Source organism: Plutella xylostella, chromosome 28, assembly GCF_932276165.1.
Source record: "Plutella xylostella chromosome 28, ilPluXylo3.1, whole genome shotgun sequence".
NCBI lineage: Eukaryota > Metazoa > Arthropoda > Insecta > Lepidoptera > Plutellidae > Plutella > Plutella xylostella.
The window spans coordinates 4,696,224-4,715,666 of record NC_064008.1 but is presented as its reverse complement, the minus strand read 5'-3'; the positions used below and the strand labels follow the sequence as shown (position 1 = coordinate 4,715,666).

At 41.7% G+C, this 19,443-nt stretch overlaps 1 protein-coding gene across 6 annotated transcripts; it reads left to right on the top strand.

Moving 5' to 3' along the window:
* Positions 1 to 233: 233 nt before the first annotated feature.
* On the top strand, positions 234 to 19,409 carry LOC105394406 (transcriptional repressor p66-alpha). Of its 6 annotated transcripts, none has more exons than XM_048631333.1 (21): positions 234 to 388; positions 705 to 760; positions 849 to 930; positions 1,210 to 1,336; positions 1,794 to 1,933; positions 2,786 to 2,926; positions 5,022 to 5,120; positions 5,435 to 5,545; positions 6,174 to 6,260; positions 6,876 to 6,920; positions 7,741 to 7,839; positions 8,648 to 8,766; positions 9,598 to 9,778; positions 10,158 to 10,289; positions 10,492 to 10,586; positions 12,174 to 12,256; positions 12,625 to 12,674; positions 13,250 to 13,337; positions 16,496 to 16,615; positions 18,116 to 18,254; positions 18,933 to 19,409. In XM_048631333.1, the coding sequence occupies exons 2-20, from the start codon at positions 723 to 725 to the stop codon at positions 18,247 to 18,249; spliced, it is 1,971 nt and encodes a 656-aa protein (XP_048487290.1). In that variant the 5' UTR covers positions 234 to 388; positions 705 to 722; the 3' UTR covers positions 18,250 to 18,254; positions 18,933 to 19,409. The 6 variants fall into 6 exon arrangements, with proteins under 6 accessions (XP_048487290.1, XP_048487293.1, XP_048487292.1 ...); XM_048631336.1 differs by having other exon boundaries at positions 1,791 to 1,933; positions 12,174 to 12,250; positions 13,253 to 13,337; XM_048631335.1 differs by having other exon boundaries at positions 1,791 to 1,933; positions 12,174 to 12,250.
* Positions 19,410 to 19,443: the final 34 nt, after the last annotated feature.

The following is a 19,443-nucleotide window of genomic DNA, read 5'->3' as shown; positions in this document are numbered from 1 at the left end:
ATTTTATGGATTTGTGTATTTTTACCAAATTTTTACTCTCAATCACTCTCAATCTTATTCAATTTGTTACAAGAAAAACATTTTATGGTGAAAAGTGGAATATTATTTCCTCCAATAAATACGTCAGATTAAAAAATTGTAAAGGCCCAGTTTCAGAACTGAAAAATTGCATAATTTGTTTCCTTTGACCATTTTCCAAATAAAAGTAATTCTTGATTGGTCCAATCTAAAAATGCTCGCATATGAGCCAATCGTTTTCGCGTATTTTAATTATGAAGTATCACAAATTGTAAATGAAAGCACAGTCTACGCGTGCATCCTTCAATGGCCGAATTGTTTTGTGCATTGAATTTGGTAAATTATTGAAAATTACTGCCGAATATTACAGGTAAATGTGTAATTGTAAATCAATTTACACACAAAAGCATTATTCAACTATTAAATGTCTAAAGATCTCTCATATTTCTAGGTTACACGAGATAAAGTACCACAGTTATCCCGGTAGTCTTGAATCTCCAAAAATTACTTATCCGCTAAATCAATATTTGTACTAATCAACGAGTTATTTTAATTACGACACACTTATGTGTGGTCTCTATTTACAATAGATAAGAAATTGACACACCTAACCCATTTGTTATGAGAAATCTAGATTTATATTTTATGTTACCTTTGTTTTAACCAATTAATTATTGTATTTCTAGTGAAATAACTAAATTGAGATGGATGTAGATGACTCGGCGGTCGACCTGAGTGTCAGGTGCGTAAATATTTATGTAATTATTTCGGGTAACTATCAACTTATTTATCCATAATATGAAACAATTATAATTTTGTAATGATTTTAGGTCACTGCCTCCTGAATTAAGTGAACTGAGAGCCTTGACTGCCAGTGGTCTAACAATCACTCCGGCCCAACCACCCCCACATGTAAGTTACTATAATTTATTTTCATTGTAGATTTAATTCAGTCCTAAGTTAAATGCTTAATTTCCTTTCTATTATGTTCCTTTAGTTCCTAATCACCAGCCATCTAGGAATCTTTTTAATAAGTTCTATAAAAAAAACCTATTTAGTTAGTTCCTGAACCTGGCTTGAATAGAACCTTATTCATATTATTAAAGCTCATTAAGGTTCCAGTAAGTACCCTTAACCCATTTTATAACATCCACTTATCCCATTTTGAACCATAATATTTTCTTTGTCCAGGGTGCCACCGGAAAGCGGGTGCTGCGGCCTCGCTCGGAGCACCGCAGCTACGCGGAGAGTCCAGACATTGTGCTGCTGCCGGCCGCTCCACCGCACCGCAAGTCTTCACTTGCCTCACCTTATGCTGGTTGGTATTTTTGCTGATACAGCATGAATAATAGTTTGTTTGGTGTAAATATCAGACACATTTTAATTTATATTTATCATTGATCTGTTTGTCTGTAGCAAACAAAATTATCTTATAATTGTATGGACTGTTACTTGATTTTTCATAATACGTAAAATATTGAGACCTATAAAACCAGCCCTTAGCTTAGCCCAGATGATAGATTGTTAAAATGTAATATGCTGTAAAAATAAGCCTACTATCTATAATACATATAATTCTGTTTTCTTTCTCTGTGAATTTGTCCATTAGAGTATGAACCATATTATTACGACTTACTCTCTATTAGATTTTATTATTTTCTGTATAGGTGTAGCTTGGACAATTTACACTGGTCCACTGCAGGTGGGTGGTTGTTGGAGTCTAGATCTAGATATAGCACACCTATGTGCTAATACATGCTTCATCTTTTCAGCAGACTCCCCCAGCAAGTCGTCGGAGCGGTCGGTGAACGTGTCGATCACGGCCGCCGCGCCGCCGCCCTCGCCGCCGCGCCCGCACTCCGACTACGAGTCGGACGAGGAAACCGAAGTAGTCACCCCGAGTACCGGACATAGGGTATGTATAAATACCCTCCTAAAGCCTTGACCTATGCACATGAAGCCCTGGCCATTCTCTTTCAGTCCAGCAATCTTCGCCCAAGTTTTTGGTTAATGCACAAGATGTTTGTATACATATATGTTATACAATTAAAAGATTTGTATGCGGCATTACGAGCTGATTAGGGTTGATGATGACGGGAAACAAGTATAGCTGTAGAATAGTTTATTAATAGAGTCAACAAAAGAGCGGGATTATCACCCTGGTGAACCAGACAGTCAGATGGGCGTCAGGTGTAAACAGTTTATACATCACTTGTGGAGGCTCTTATGATTATTCTTTTCCAGTCATACCCACTACTTTGTCTCTAATCTTATTTATAAAAAAATTGTACTACCTATATCCAATATTATTACATTATCTATACATGTGTATATACTTATGATATGTATTTACTATTGGAATTTAAGTATTACATCTTTATATCTATTTATTTATAATATTACCGTATTATTATTATATTGTACACTTAGGTATCAGATGTCTCAATAGATGGGAGATAGTCACGGAAGGACGCGACTGAAAATCAGTGCCGCGTCAGGTGGGTGGATGCCACCTCACTTGAAGCGGTGTAAGCTGAGGCGCGGGCCTTTTCGGTGCTGGACAACACACACCGCTATTACTTATAAGTCTATATTATATAAGGTTTTTTATTTGTTATTTTCTTTTTTTGTTTTTGATTTTTGGTGTGTGCTGTGTGGTGTACCGAATAAAGAATTTTTATCTTTATCTTTATCTTTATTATTTTCAATAGTGACTATCGGTAAAAACCACAAGGCTTTATTTATTCATCTCTTAAACTTATTCCAGGAGCTATCAAGCGCGGAGATATGGGAGCGCGAGCGCAAACTGCGAGCTTTGAGGGAGAAACTCCGCTCCGAGGAGACCAAGCTGGTGCTGCTGAAGAAGATCCGCCAGAGCCAGCAGACCACCGCGCCGCCCGCTGGGAAGGTAAGAAAAAAATAAAAAAAAATACGTTGGGACATATCACACACGGCCCTCCGACCCCAAGCTAGGCAGCACCTGTGTTATGGGTGTCCGACAGCTGATATAGCTACACAAATACACAGATAGTTACATACTAAATATATATATCAACACCCAAGACCCTAGTACAAATATCTGTCTTTAAACAAATATCTGCCCCAGCCGGGAATCGAACCCTGGACCTTCGGCAGTCAAAGGTTCAAGGTAAGCACAAGTTGTCTCCGCTGTGTAGAGATATGAGCAGATATGCTTTGCTAGAAACGGATCGTAACGGCGTGAGGTTTGAATCTGCAAAAATCTGCTTCACTGGAAACGACTCTACATTTACACTGTATAGACAAGTTGAGGGTAGATTGTGTTTTGTTAGATAGATTGTTCTTAGATGATAAAGCTACGCAACCGATTTTGAGTCTCCGTAAAAAGTATAGCTTCTGCTCCTGGTGTCTACTTAAACATCTAAAAGCTGTATTATCTTTCGTTTCGTGTGTGTGTTTATATGATTACTATGTATTATTAAAGTGAAGTTATCTTAGAACCTACCCATTGTAATGATCACTTTCCTATCGAAATTAGTATGATTTAACCGACTTTTGTTACAAACAAAACAAAGTCATTGTGAAGACTGTATGACACCATCATTTCAGAAGATGAATGTTCATATGTTTTAATGCTATTGTTTTTCTCAATTTGGGTGTTACTAATTGAAAATATATTTACGTAACGTCCGAGACAAAACAATGACAATCCAGTGTTTTACTCTCGTAAACATTATTCTAGGTTACGCCGGCCTAAAAATAATATCTAGTCTTTTTAAACTGAAATATAATTAATACATTAAATGATTTTGATTTTTTTGTTTCATTACATAAATTTTTAACTTAAAATACATAACAGTTTTTGTTATAAGTGCGGATTTAAACATGTTTGTATAGCCAAAAGTTTAATAAAGATTCGGAATCGAAGTGCGTCAAAGTTCTTTCAGAAATGCGTCTCTGCCTATCTCGTCAAGGATTTACTTTCGCCAGTGGCAGTGTAAGTTTTACCACTGTCCATTCTATTCTCTGTGGGGGTGTAAGTACCTGCACCTGGCTCTCTCGAATGGAACCTTTGTGCATATCCCCAAGGTCTAAATTGCCTTCCTAAGCTTGGACCATTTCCACCACTCTGGTCCACTGCGGGTTGGTGTTGGTCACATATCTAGATGTGCTAAATCTAGATATATGCAGGTTTCCTCACGATGTTTTCCTTAACCGTAAGAGTGATGGTATACATTGTACTTAAGTTAAAAAAGTCATTGATAACATGTCAGCGCCGGGATTTGAACCCGCATCTCTTGCGTGAGACGCGGGCGCTTACCCGACTGAGCTACCACCGCTCCAAACCACTGGTTTATAGTAGTATGGAGATGCTGTAGGTGTTGGAGCATCCCCATGCAAAGGGAGGATCCTCCGACCAGGCCGGGTGATGTGGCCTGGCGGGCAGCTGCCCAACGGTTAGCGTTGGGGATTTCTATATATTGCAGAGTAGGTGAGAAACTTCGAATGCGCGATGTAGGATTTTCATAGTAATTTGCGTAGTTCCCATACATCTTCTCTGTATTGCGTTCCGAGCGCCATCTGTTGATCTTCGTCTGAACTAGTGGCTAGGAGTCCGCCACAGTAGGTCTATTACAGGCAACTTCATTTACAAATTAACCTCTTTCTTCACAAACAACATTCCAAACCCACCAAGACAACTACCAATTCCCAGTGTATGACAGTGTTCAGTTCACTATAGTTTAATGTAATGAATCTATCTACACATTTAAATGTGAATGTAAATGTTATTTACTTATTCTAAAATTATGGGTGCCCCTAACTGCAATAAGGGGTCACTTTAACCAAACGTTAAACGTATTTAAATCATTTAAAAAAATATATTTTGTACTAACTGACGACAGTTGTTTGACAGGCTACTATTTACGTTTAGCGTTTGGTGAAATTCCACCTAAATATTTTACCTTTTTTATTATTTTCCCAATGTTGCAACACCTGTATACAACATGATCCTTTCTTCACAGGAATCGTCAACGGGAACAGCTTTAGCCGGCAGCGGCTGCGTGGTCCCGCCCGGCGTCACGGTCACGCCCGCGCCGCCGCCCGCCCACCAACACAACAAGGTATTGTGACATTTTTTATTTATTTTTTATGTGGGGACATCTCACACACGGCCATCCGACCCCTAGCTAGGCAGAGCCTGTGTTATGGGTATCGGACAGCTGATATATCTACATAGATACATATTAAATATAAATATCAACACCCAAAACATTAAGTGCATTTATCGGCACATCAGAATATTACCAACTAAAACATAGATATTTTGTTCAAATTTCCTATTAAATGTTTAAAAAAATTGAGGCCATTTGTCGTCTGAACTGTTTCTTTGCCCGTGAGTGTATTTACATAGTTCATCATCTGTTTTCCTCCCCAGCGTTCGTCATCCCACTCATCGTCCGGGCTGGCGCCGGCGTCGTGCGCGGCGGGGCGCTCCTCCAGCCTGCCCGGCGGCGCCACGCTCACGCCCGGCCCGTACCGCACGCAGGTATGCACACACACACACACATGAGGAACCACCCGCACCGTCAACACAGTGTATAGTTGGCAACAGATAGACGCCACACCAGCGCTCTAAGTTACTCAGTCAGGTGTGCTCAGCTAAATACATAAATAGCCACCATCAGCACAAAGGGTTATGTAGACAGCAAATGGCACACCAACAACAATGAACTATCCCCTGCTAGCGTTAAGCCTTAAATAAGGCATGGCAATACAATAAAATCCGTAACTCAAGGTACAGGTTCAAAATAAGGTAAGGAATATTTTCCGTTTGCCTTATTAAGGGTAACAGTGGGGCCATCACCGAACATTAGCGTGGCTAGCCTGTCAAATCTGACGTTACTTGTATGGATCTAACTGATGTTTGACAGGCGAGCGACGCTGAATAAACGAAAAATTTATGAACAGCCACCATCAGTGACAAAAAGGTATTCAGACTCAGCACATGCTTTAATCGAAGAAATCCGTCTGTCAATTGTTTCGTCATAGTGACCTTTACACCTTAGTGGCGTTGATTGTATGTAAGAATAAGTGAACTTTTTCGCTTGCGTAAAATATCTCAATCTCAACTTGATCTAGAGCAAGTATAACACGACCAACATGTATTGTTTCAGTCGTCGACCACGGGCGGCGCTAGCATCACGCCATCGGTCACCATCACGCCCGCGCCGCCGCCGTCCGCGCAACATGCCTCGTCCAAGGTAAGAGAATGTTATGATTACTTATGCTATACAGGGTGCAAAAAGGGTATACATAGTAAACCGAAACCAGCTTGTGCAAATGTTATATCTAAGCCCGAAACTGAAATCAGAATTTCAAAATTCGCGAAAAAAAATATTCATTTTCCATAGAAACTTAGTTGGTCACGTGACTTTTTACTATGGAGACTAAATTTTTTTTTCAGGCTTAGATATAACATGCTGCACATGCTGGTTTCGGCTTAGTATATCCTTTTTACAACACTCTGTATAGTCTGGGGTACAGATACCTGACCTCTATCACAGTGTGAATGCTATTATCATGGTGAATATTAATAACCTATCTAGTTGATGTAAACAACAAATAGACACATCTATACTATGGACTACTCTAAATCTAGCTAGGGTTGCTAAACTATCGATGGTATGAATCTAAAAATGAGAAACAATAATATCGATATTTTAGCCTAAACTATCGATAGACTATCGAGGATAGGCCTGACAGCTGTCATTGAATGGTAAATGCTTTTACTATAAATTCGCAATCTTTTGATGTCGTAATTTGTTACAATGCAATAATTAATAAGAATTATAGCAAATTGTAAATTTTTTTACAAGCCGTCTCAGGATAATTCTTCAGTGACCAGTAGCACGAGCGATGCAGTGAGTATGGATCAACGAACACGCTGTATAAATCTATTTATATACAGGGTGTTGAAAATATAAATGCGGCAATAGATACTTTCAACTTTTTTGGCATCGACTTTTTTCAACACTCTGTATGTCGATAGTTTTGTGCAGTTTGTTGTGTGGTTATCTCCTAAGTAAATGATATAAATATTGTTAAAATAATCTATTCTGCGGGAGCGTTGGTGCCTACAACGGTTCCCTCGAATGAAGCCTTTGTGATTTGGAAGTGTGTTTTACAAAATACGCTATCTAAACTAATGAAATCAGTAACTTATAACTTCGACGACACCGTAGTTATACAAGGCAAACATTCGGGTGATGTGCACTTGTCTTCTTATGGTTTAAGATGTCTATAAAATAACCCCCTTATTCATAGAAAAGTTAGAGGACGTTTTAGCTATTGAACTGTTTTGTCCCTCTCTATCAAGGAACCATTTTTTCTCTGACAGAGCGACAAAACGATTCAATAGCTAAAACGTCCTATAACTTTTGTATGAATGAGGGGGTTAGTATCAATAAAGGTATTTCTTTAGTTAGAAATATCAGCTGTACTCATAGCGCAGCTTTTCCAGCGCTGCTCTTTTAGCTCTACGAGCCTTTACATTAAGTCCACCTGATTGTACGGTCAGGTGCAGAGAAACCTGACCCCCCTCTCATAGTAACAATGCTTCTGAGGGGGGTCAGGTTTATCTGCCCCTTACTGTACATCTACTTTTGTAAATTGTGCAATAAAAGTATAAATAAATACATTATTATGATGATAATAATAGTAATTCGTTATTTTATCCAACAGGCGAGTTCCCGCAGCTCGGAAGACACTCAGACGCCGGCGCAGCGCCAGGCGGCCGCCAAGTTGGCCCTGCGGAAGCAGCTCGAGAAGACACTGCTGCAGGTGTGTATATCATCACCGAGTAAAAAAACCTGGCTACCCATATTACAGGGAATCCTAGTTTGGGAGCCAGGACACAATGTGTATAGGTACACATTGTGTCCTGGCTCCCAGGCTTTCTTACAATAAAGATATTTTCATTTTCATCATCTCAGCCATAGGATGTCCACTGCTGATTATAGGCCTTCCCTAATGTTTTCCACCTTGTCCGATCGGAGGCGGTCCGCATCCAGCGCTTCCCGCGGACTTGACTAGATCGTTCGTCCAACACTGCGGTGGTGGTTTTGTAAATATAAAATGTATGGCACTCATGCGCCATTGCGGCGCTTATACATACAGAGGGTTCCACACCTTAAGTTGTAGAGACTCAGAAAGAAGAGAAAACACTTACTACTGCAAGTATTTTATAGTACTGAATGTATTTACCTCATCCAGACTCCTTACAAGGGGATAACAAAATAAAACTTTTATCCCCCTTAAATACTTAACATTTGACCAGCATCTCTTTCAAAAATATGAGTTACATAATTGTATTCAATCCTACTAATATAATAAAGGCGAAAGTTTGTGAGTATGTGTGTGTGTATGTTTGTTACCTCTTCACGTCAAAATGGCTGAACCGATTTTAATGAAATTTGATATGGTGATTAACACATAGGCTGACATCCTGGATTAACACATAGGCTTTTAATCGCGGCATTATTGCAGAAAAACTTTTTAAGGCGAAGCGAAGCCCGCGGGAACTTCTAGTCGAAAATATCCTGTACAATTATCTCTACTATGTGACTGACCCAACACTCTTCCCCCGCAGATCCCGCCGCCCAAGCCGCCGCCGCCGGAGATGAACTTCATCCCGTCCCCCTCCAACACGGACTTCGTGTACCTCGTGGGGCTCGAGCACGTCGTGGACTACCTCACCAACGAGGAGAGGTATGTGGGGACATCTCACACAGATATACAAGTGTACCAAGCCCCCGCCAGAGGAGATGAACTTCATCCCGTCCCCCTCCAACACGGACTTCGTGTACCTCGTGGGGCTCGAGCACGTCGTGGACTACCTCACTAACGAGGAGAGGTATGTGGGGACATCTCACACAGATATACAAGTGTACCAAGCCCCCGCCAGAGGAGATGAACTTCATCCCGTCCCCCTCCAACACGGACTTCGTGTACCTCGTGGGGCTCGAGCACGTCGTGGACTACCTCACCAACGAGGAGAGGTATGTCTGTAAACCTACACGAATACAGGATGTTGCAAAAAGGGTGCACTAAGCAGAAACCTACATATGCAGCATGTTATAGGTATCTGAGCCAGAAAATGAAATCAAAATGTCAAAATTTGCGAAAAAACCTTACCCTTTTTGCAACACCCTGTATAAACGGTCATTTTTGCATACAATGATAATCAGCCAACCGTAGATCGCCTAATATGTCAGACGACAACGCCATATTGCCGCCGCGCGAGCCAACGTTCGATGGTTTGCCGTCAAGAGCGGCAAAGCCATCAAGACTATTCATCCAAACCGTCCCATAGGCCGTGGGAAAACATTAGTGTGAATAGTGTGATGTGCACTTGGGTTTGCTTTATGCGTGGTTTTATTTTGTCTGAGTATCTATATTATATTTTTGTACATATGCATATAAAGCTTAGCATCGTTTAGGGTCGGATGACTTGTCTATACATAATTATTTGTGAATATCCTAAGTCCTATCATATTATAATTCCCTATGTCCTTACGTATTATTATTATTATTCTTCAGACTGCCCCGCTCGACGGTACCAGCGGTCTGCGCGCAGTGCGGCTGCGACTTCACCGCGGTGTGGCGCTGGGAGCGGCCGCCCACCAGCAGCCGGCGGCAGGACGCCACCTTCACCACTGCGCCGGCGGCGCGGCGCCTGTGCGAGCTGTGCGTCAGCGGGAACGTCAAGCGAGCGCTCAAGGTAGGGGCGTCCCACGCTACGCTGTGATAGCCACCTTAACGGCTACAACGTGACAAAAGTTTCAGACCGTGTGACGTCAGATCGAACTTGTTGGCACCACGGCTACGTTGCTTACAACAGCTCTGCTGTGTGTTTGCTTTGTGCTTACTCTCCTGCCCGTTTTAATTTCTCGCATTACATAAAAAAACTCCCACAGACCACTGCCTCGATCACGACACTAGTGCTATCAACTCAAATCGTTAGCAATTTGTATGTCAAGTGACTACGTTGGCGCTGTTCTTTTTCTATATGTCTGTGTAGTATCGTGCAACGCTAGCGTATTGCCACGTTAGCCTGTGATAGGCCTACAGCTAACTAACCTCCCTTCATTACCTTTCAGGCGGAGCACACGGCACGCCTGAAGACGGCCTTCGTTCGCGCCCTTCAGCAGGAGCAGGAGATCGAGCGCCGCCTGTCCGCGCCGCCCTCGCCGCCCGCCCCGCCGCCCGCCCACGCGCCCCGACACAACCAGGTATACACACATACACACAATGTAATTCCGGAAGGGGTAGTCATTCCATCATTTTTAGGACCCTTGAAGTCTCACTTGTCCAAGTGAAACCTGGACAGTCAAGAAAAGAAAATAATAAAAGCGCCAACACTTCAATTTGTGACCCATTGATCATTGCAAATAGACTTTCAAAATACCTAACCTACAACGTTAACCTTGTCAGATGTCGGTGACCCGTACCAGCTCGCGGCCGCCCCCCGCGCCCCCCACCCCCGCGCCGCCGCCCGCGCCGCCCGCCAAGACCTCCTCCATGTCCAGGTATGTTAATTATAGTATATTTTTTATCTTGGATACTAAATTGACAGATTCTGTAACGGTTCATCAACAGTGCATTGACCTACGAATAGCCAACTAGATCGATACGTCACTTAATCGCGGAACATTCATGGGACAATGGACTGTTGATGAACCTTTCCAGAATCTGTCGATTTGGTATCTGAGATCTAACAAACGAGTACCTAGGTACTGAAATTGTTTTACTGCATTGCTATTCGTCCACGTAATTTATTACTTACTTATAAAGCGCGACTGCGTGGCTTATTCTGGACAACTTGTTCTACAACATCTGACAAAAGATGCGCTCTTGAGTCATCATTTCTTTTTATAATTACACGATAAATAAAATTTTACTTTGTCACTCCCCTTTTCGGCTTACTATAACAGTGACCTCTGGTGTCGTGTAAAGGAGATTTTTTTTTCTTTTTACCATAATCCCAATTCACATATAAACCATACAGTCTCTTCCCCATAAACAACTTTACAACCCTTTACTCCCCTATTCTATTCTATTCTATTCTCATAGGGGGTGAAGTTCCTGTACGTGGCTCTCTCGAGTGGAACCTTTGTACATATCCCCTTGATTTCAGCTCAGCCAGCCTAGCTCCCGAGTAAACTGGAGTAGCAGGCCTGGGTGTTGTAATAGCTGAGGTAGGCGCTCTGTTGGTCCAAGAATAGATAATCTTGTTTCTGTAGTAGGTGGACAAGCTAACAGAATATGTTCAACCGTCTCATCTACTTCCTTACATGTCCTACATAAGGGACTAGTTGAGTTACCTATGGTATATAAGTGTTTATTCACGCAACAATGTCCTGTTATTAATCCTACCATTAATGATATATTACTACGGGACAGGTTGAGTAAGTAGCGTGTAAGTTTATGGTTGTGTGATACAATAAACGCTTTAGTTTGTCTGCAATCTACACGATTTTTCCACTCCTGATTGTGTTCAGATAGTGTTTTATCGGTGAGAACTTGCCTTATTGCCTTTGATGACAAACTAATAAATGGTTCTGGCCCTATTGGTAGGGTATTTGATCCCATTCTTGCTAGTCGGTCAGCCTCGCAATTTCCTATGTTGTCGTTATGACTTTTAATCCACTGTACTGTTACATTATTTGAAATGCTTAAGTTTTCCAGTGTTCTGTGACATTCTAAAATTAATTTAGATTTTGTTACAGTTCTGCCTAAGGCACCTAAAATAGCCATACTGTCTGTGTAGAAGCAGATATTGCTATTTTTTGTGTCTTTTATTTGTGTAGCTCCGTCAAGTAGGCTGGCAGCTTATTCCCCTATAATTAAACCCTAATTCCCCAGGAGCATTGCATCAGAATCGTCTCGCTCACACTAATGTAAAACAACCCTTGCTCCCCTATAACTAAAGTCTTATCCCCAGGAGCATGGCATTAGAATCGCCTCGCTCACACCAATGTAAAACAACCCTTGCTCCCCTATAATTAAAGTCCAATTCCCCAGGAGCATGGCGTCCGAGTCGTCTCGCTCACACCAATCCTTACATCCTAGCAAAACAACCCTTGCTCCTCTATAACTAAAGTCCAATTCCCCAGGAGCATGGCATCAGAGTCGTCTCGCTCGCACCACTCGGAGCGCTCTGCGGAGCGCGGGGAGGCGCCCGCGAAGAAAGGTAAAGGTAACTGGACTGTGTCGACTCACTTTCACTTTACACTTTATTTCATACGAATGTACAAAAAAAATACTTATTATAAACTTCAGAATAACTAATAATAACAATAACTATCCGACGCAAAAGTGCTGGCAGCATTGCCTCGCTGTACAGCTACACTTTGGTTGGCCTAAACATCTAGGCCTCAGGTCTGCTAAGGGATGGCGGCACAGTTGTGTGTGACTTGGGCCTGTAGATTACTCTCACGTCTTAAGTTTTTTTATGATAAAGCCCATTATTTAATTTCTAGTATATACATTTGTGTGAGCTCTATGTATTGTATACATATACCTACATACAGTCGGTCGAGTATTATCCGCTGTCTCTCGTTGCAGGCTCCTCGTCCAGCAGCAACAGCCAGGGCGGCAGCAGCAAGCAGCATCAGGTATTATAATTATAATCTATAAATATTACATATTGCATGCATGCGTTATACTCACGACTTTAATACCCGAAGGGTTAGATGCAAAGTTGCAATAAGCTAAAGTCGGTATTAAATCTGTGATATTCTAAGGACTTTTAGATGTTTTTCCGGATTCCGATCACAAATGGAAAAGTTATTTGATATTTTATCGGGCATGATTTGGATATAATCGACTAGCCTCGGGACAAGCTCGAGTGAAAGGCGATACGGTGACGATCCGTTTGTGTTATGTATATAGGTCAAAAGATTCGCCTTTTCGCTGAGACCCTACATGTACATGTGCTGTAGAATAGAATAGAATATCAGTTTCTGAGCCTCTAGTACGGGATTTGCAATTTACGAAAACGAAATAAGTTTAGGTTTTCTTCTGTCATCTGCATACATTATCTGTCGAAAGTTGAATTATAGTTTCCGCTAGAGGTGCCACTTTGTATTCGAGAAAACGTAAGCTACTATAGTTTTTGACAAAATACTATACCTGTAATAGACGTACAGACTTTATACTGTAATCTAATGTGCAAACATGTATTTGTCAGCAGCTGGCGGCGGCGGCGGCGGCGCAGATGGCGTTCGAGCAGCACAGCGCGGCCGCCATGCAGGCGCTGCAGCATCAGCTGTTGCGAGGTAAGCTATACCACTCACAGACTGCACCCTACACACCGGAAGGGCTAGCACGGGGTGCAGTTAAGACGTGACAAAAGTTTTGCATCGCGCAGTGCAGTTTTGTGTACGTACAAGCCCTAATCCCGATTTGCCATAAATACGGCGCTGTGACTGGCAGAACAGTGCGGTGCCGCGGGTCCAGAGAGGATTATTAGTATTGAGTATTGCATTTTCATGTTTTGTGTGTTTTATGGACTTGGCAAACATATTATATGATACTAGATTCCCCAAGTGTACGTAGTGCGCGTGTCAAAATGTTGATCATAATTATGTTCAACTTTTGGCTCATACATTTAGTTCCGTCCAGCTTTCATTATCAGTGTCAAAAATAATAATAGGGAATATGCAAGTGGTTCAAATAAAGGTCAAATATTATTTATAATAAACTTTCTTGTTTCTTAACTACGACTCCATCATTATTTTTGATTATAATTTATTTTTGAGCAAGTAAATGAAGTTGAAAAGTACAAAAAATCTTCGGTAAATTCTAACTTCCGAGAAACGTCACCCATTTTCTTAGGGCGGATGTGACGTCATAATTCTTTATATATCAATCTCAGAATAATAACTTCTTTGCGTTTGCGTATAGTTAAATAAATGTCAAGTGTAAACAAAGAAATGTTAATGTCACCGAGTATTTGTGATGCTCGTTGTGATCAGATAAGATGGATCACATAAAAATTCTTCCAATACGAGTAGATCCTAGCCTCCTATAACCTCTCCACTTCTTGTTTGATATGCTTGTTTGTTTGCAAAGTTTAGGACTTTTTATATTTTTTTTTGGTAGTGTATGGGCTGCCACTAGTTGTTCTATTGTAATGAGGCGTAAACAGCCATTCGCTAGTCAACGAGCCACTCAAATATGCTCCATATTGCAACACAATAAAATTAAATTTGTATTGTAAGTATTATGACATGAACATGACACAAGTTGCTCTTTCTACTTTTAGGTTATAATGGCAGTCGTTAGTATATTTCAAAAGTTGTTATTTTTTTCTAAATTAGGTTATGGAAGATTTTCGTAATCAGAAGAACTGGACACATTAAATTTATTACGCAGTATGAACGAGTAAACTGTGGCCAGCTGCGGAAAAGGACAGCAAAGACTATTGAAAAGTCGAGAGCCGTGTGCCCAAATATTAGGGAATATGCATATATTTTTATACTCTTATTCGATAGTTTAGATACGGGGGTTTAGACCTTTGAGATATGCACATATATATTCTCCAGACCGTGTTCGGTCAGTGTGACTGCGAGCTTCTCTCGTGTGCTCTCTGGTGGCTGTTATAGCCTAACTTATTGACGAAAGTGCGACCGCATTGACGGCAAGTCAGCACTCCTCCGACAACATTATAGCAAATGGCTCTCGGTGGTCTAGCCTTGAGCTCGTCACGCTTGGCGTCGAGATCTTCTCTCCGTTTTGCCTCGAACTCAAAGACCTTCTTCTGCACGGTGAGCCTCCACTCTGATCGGTTCTCAGCCTGCATCTCCCAGTGTGACGGATCTATGTCACACCTCTTCATGTGACGCTTTAACACATCTTTGTGCCGCAGGAACTGGCCGCCTTGATTCCGCTTGCCTTCCTGTAGCTCGCCGTAGAAGATGCGTTTTGCGACTCTCTCTGTGGACATCCGGGAGACATGCCCGCACCAGCGCAGCTGCCGCCTCATCAGATATGCCTCTATTCCGCCAACGTTGGCCCGTCGTAACACAGCCGTGTTCCTTACGCGATCAGACCATCTGATGTTGAGTATGTCACGAAGGCATTTAAGATGGAATCTATCCAGCACGCGTATATGCTTGCGGTATGGGCACCAAGTCTCAGAGGCGTAGAGGAGGCTGGGCAAAACAATCGCCATGTATACCGACACCTTTGTAGCCAACTTTAAGTCATGCGACCGGAATACCTTGACCCGTAGCTTGCCATACGCTGCAGCTGCTGCTCCGATCCTGTTGTTGATGTCGGCGTCAAGGTCACAATTCGATGTTATTGTGCTACCCAGGTACTTAAATTTATCCACTTGCTTCAGTGTGTCTTCACCAAGTTTTATAGTAAGTGGCACGTCGTCATTACCATGTGTGTCCAAACCCATGACCTCCGTTTTTTTCACACTGATCTTTAGGCCAAACTTACTGCATGACTCATTCAGACTGCTCATCAGCTCTTGCAGACCTTCTGGGGATTCCGCCACGAAGCACAGATCGTCTGCATACATTATCTCCGACACGATATCGTACGATACTTTGGTCCGTGCTCTGAGTCTTGCTAAGTTAAAGACATTCCCATCTGTGCGGAACCGAATACGAACGCCTTCGGAAGAGTTCTGTTGAGCTTCACGGACTACGACTGCAAAATATAGGGCAAATAGGGTTGGCGCAAGAACAGGTTCTTACACCCCCACAGATAATAGAATAGAATGACCCACTAACCCTAGTCTCTCTTACTGAGAACCAAAGTTACAGTAAGTACTTAGGTACATACAATACAAATATTACTTTATATTCATATTGCCACAATAGCGTAATATTGTGTACAAAGGTCCTCTGGTTTGCGCGCTCCCATTTCAAAAGAGCTACTAGCAGCTATTTACGAGCTCCCATTTCAAAACAGCCACTGGTCACACTTTATTACCATTACAAAACAGCCACTGATCACACTTTATACACTTCCTTTTTCGTTTGTTACCATGACAACATTGGTTTGTTGAAAATACAAAAGAACTCTGTGATTACTTGATTAGGTAAAAAATCTATGCCGACTGACGGGACTCATTATTCTGAGCCGTGAAATTAAACGATTATGACGTCACGACAGCCCGCCATCCTGACGGGAATTTCAAAGTGGTCGTGATGGTTGTAATTTTTTAACTTTCTTTAAAATACCTTAAATTACTTATTTTGGCGTTGAATTTTTTTTACTATAATAAAGTGATGTAAAACTATCCAATAAAAGTATTAAAAAAAATTACGCATATTCCCTATTCCTATACAAATTTCGGCACGCCCGGTTCTCATAGAAATGAGTTCATTTGTGGCAGCTAGTCATTTAGGTCTGTGACTTGGTCTGATATAAAACTATATTCTATTGTACTCTGTAACCGTGTGTTATTATTATCCAGGAGCGGGCGGCGCGGGCGGCATGTCCCCGGCGGCGGCGGCGGCGGCCATGATGCAGTTCTCGCCGCTGCTCTACACGTACCAGCTGGCCATGGCGCAGGCCTCCGCGCTCGGGAAGCGATGTGAGTACTGTACCCACGATTACTCTTCATAACTAAATAATATACTTTATGTAGTAATACTAGTACCTATAACGCATTAACCTCTCTGTGTATTTTTCTAAATTGTTAACGACTGTGTAGCATTAATACTAACCTTAGTGGTTAAAATATGCTAGCAAAATGTATTATAAAACTAAGATTTGTTATGATAAATAAAAAAAATAAAAAAAAAAATAACTCATCATCATTATCAGCCTATAGCAGTCCACTAATGACGTAGCGTAGGCCTCTCCCAAAGCATGCGTGCGATAGCTTGCCGCATCCAATCATTACCAGCCACCTTTTGCAAGTCGTCATTCCATGCTCTACCTACACGAACCAGCTGGCCATGGCACAGGCTTCCGCGCTCGGGAAGCGATGTGAGTACTGTACCCCGACGATTTACTACTTTATAGTTGTCAACAGTAGTATAGTTGTTAGCCGGTCGTGGTACCCAATCATTCGTGATTAGATTAAGTACCTAGTGTGGATCCAAACACGAGTACTCTTATGGAGACCGGGAAGTGAGCGTGCCATCAACAGCTCCGGCACCTGTCAAGACATCAGGGAGGGGTCTCACCACCCCGAGGCGACTCTCCTTGTGAGTATTGTGGCTATACGCTGCAGCGGCTAGATCCACTGCTCCATGGATCCCTGATGTCAGACTGCTGTCTAACTGAAGGTATAGGGCCGGTAGTTTATGACCGAGTTGTCGAAAGCTACAGGTCACTATAATTATATCAAGTAGTTTTAGAATACGGGTTACGTGTACCTTATGTTTACTTAATACTCTCATCATCGTTGTCAGTCCTTTAGCAGTCCACTGCTGGACGTAGGCCTCTCCCAAAGCATACCACTGGATGCGATCTTTAGCTTACCGCATCATTAACAGCCAACTTTCGCATGTCGTCTTCCCATCTAAATACACTCAAGAGTATTGAAGAAGTTCCATTTGCAAGATATCGACCCAAATATACCCAATTTTAAAGAATTTAATTTAGAATTTGATTAAAATGTTTATGTTTATAGTTGGTAAGACCACCATAGAGCTATCTGAGCTGCGAATTCTCGGGCCGAAATGGCCATGATAGCCGGGCACCTAAGAAGAAGTTTGTAAAACTCTGATGCGCTATTAAGCTACTTTTTTCCATTTACCTGTTATTTGGTGCTATTGTCACTGGAACTTTTTCATTGCTCGTGATTGTAGTTACCAACTACGTACCAGATACATTTAGTTCAAAATTTCCAATACAACCAACCAACTTAAGATAAAAACGGCCATTTCAGCTTGCTTTTTTGGATGAGATTGAATGAATCAACTCATGGAACAAAACTTCGATTTGCATCTCATCGACCCACATTTCCACGAGTTCTTAATCATTGCTTTCCCACAAGAAGTCTTACAAGCTCATACAATCCCATTATAACTGTTTGATACTGCTTTAGAATAAAATAAAATAACCTATCCTTACCCATCTGCAGCCGGCAAGAGCAGCGGCAACTCGAGCTCGTCCAACGCGGCCATGGCGGAGATGCAGCGAGCCGCCGAGGCACAACGACAATACCTCATGGACCTGCTGCCACCCCACCACCGCAGCCACTACACCAGCAACTAGACCAGGTACAGTCAGCAACAGCAACTAGGTACAGTCAGCAGCGAGGCGCAGAGACAGTACCTCATGGACGCACCACCGCAGCCACTACACCAGCAACTAGACCAGGTACAGTCAGCAACAGCAACTAGGTACAGTCAGCAGCGAGGCGCAGAGACAGTACCTCATGGACGCACCACCGCAGCCACTACACCAGCAACTAGACCAGGTACAGTCAGCAACAGCAACTAGGTACAGTCAGCAGCGAGGCGCAGAGACAGTACCTCATGGACGCACCACCGCAGCCACTACACCAGCAACTAGACCAGGTACAGTCAGCAACAGCAACTAGGTACAGTCAGCAGCGAGGCGCAGAGACAGTACCTCATGGACGCACCACCGCAGCCACTACACCAGCAACTAGACCAGGTACAGTCAGCAACACCGGCAACTAGACCAGGTACAGTCAGCAAGAGCGGTGAGGGCGCGCTCCTAACCATTTCTTCTCATAATTTTATAGCCATAATTTTATCATATTAAGAATTAAATTCTTAGCTCAGGCTTTTACATAAAGTCAAGGGATTTTAATTACGTCTACGAGCGGCATAGCGAGTTGATTATCTACTTTCATTTGGCAGTATCTTTTGGGCCCTAATTACACCATATCATAGCTTGATTTTATTTTTACTTTATTTATTTGGTTTCAGGTTTACACAAGGCGAGCGCAAGGATGATATTTTAAAACGAAATCTTATTGATTCTAATGTTATTATAAAATTAATGATTAAGCTAAATAGGTAGTATAAACTGGGATGGTTTTATGCCGGAAATTAATCAAGTATTTTAATCAATTTTCCACAGGACTACTTTAATTTGATAATGAGAAATCAATGAGTGATCACATATTGGTAACTTATTAATTACCGGCATTATTCATGTAAGTTTTCAAGAGATTTAAGTGTAGCACAAAATACGTAAAATTGCATTAAGACGCAACACAAATGCCTTTCGATGATGACCTGTATGTTTTAAAACATAAGAGTTCTTTTTCACGAGCGACTTTTTAATGATATGACAATGAAAATCAGCAGAAATTGTGTGCGTTTAGTTTGTAAGATTATAATTAAATCATTTTGTATGTCAAATCAAATTTATCCAATAAATGGATATTAATTATAAGCAAACCGTTGTTTTATTTAAAACCTTCTATTAGTAAGT

Excerpts from the sequence above, each read along its gene's own strand:
- LOC105394406 (XM_048631332.1), top strand. The coding sequence starts at position 723 with ATGGATGTAGATGACTCGGCGGTCGACCTGAGTGTCAG. Across the intron at positions 931-1,209 it reads CGGCCCAACCACCCCCACAT|GGTGCCACCGGAAAGCGGGT; the intron begins GTAAGTTACTAT and ends TTCTTTGTCCAG. Across the intron at positions 6,261-6,875 it reads CGCAACATGCCTCGTCCAAG|CCGTCTCAGGATAATTCTTC; the intron begins GTAAGAGAATGT and ends TTTTTTTACAAG.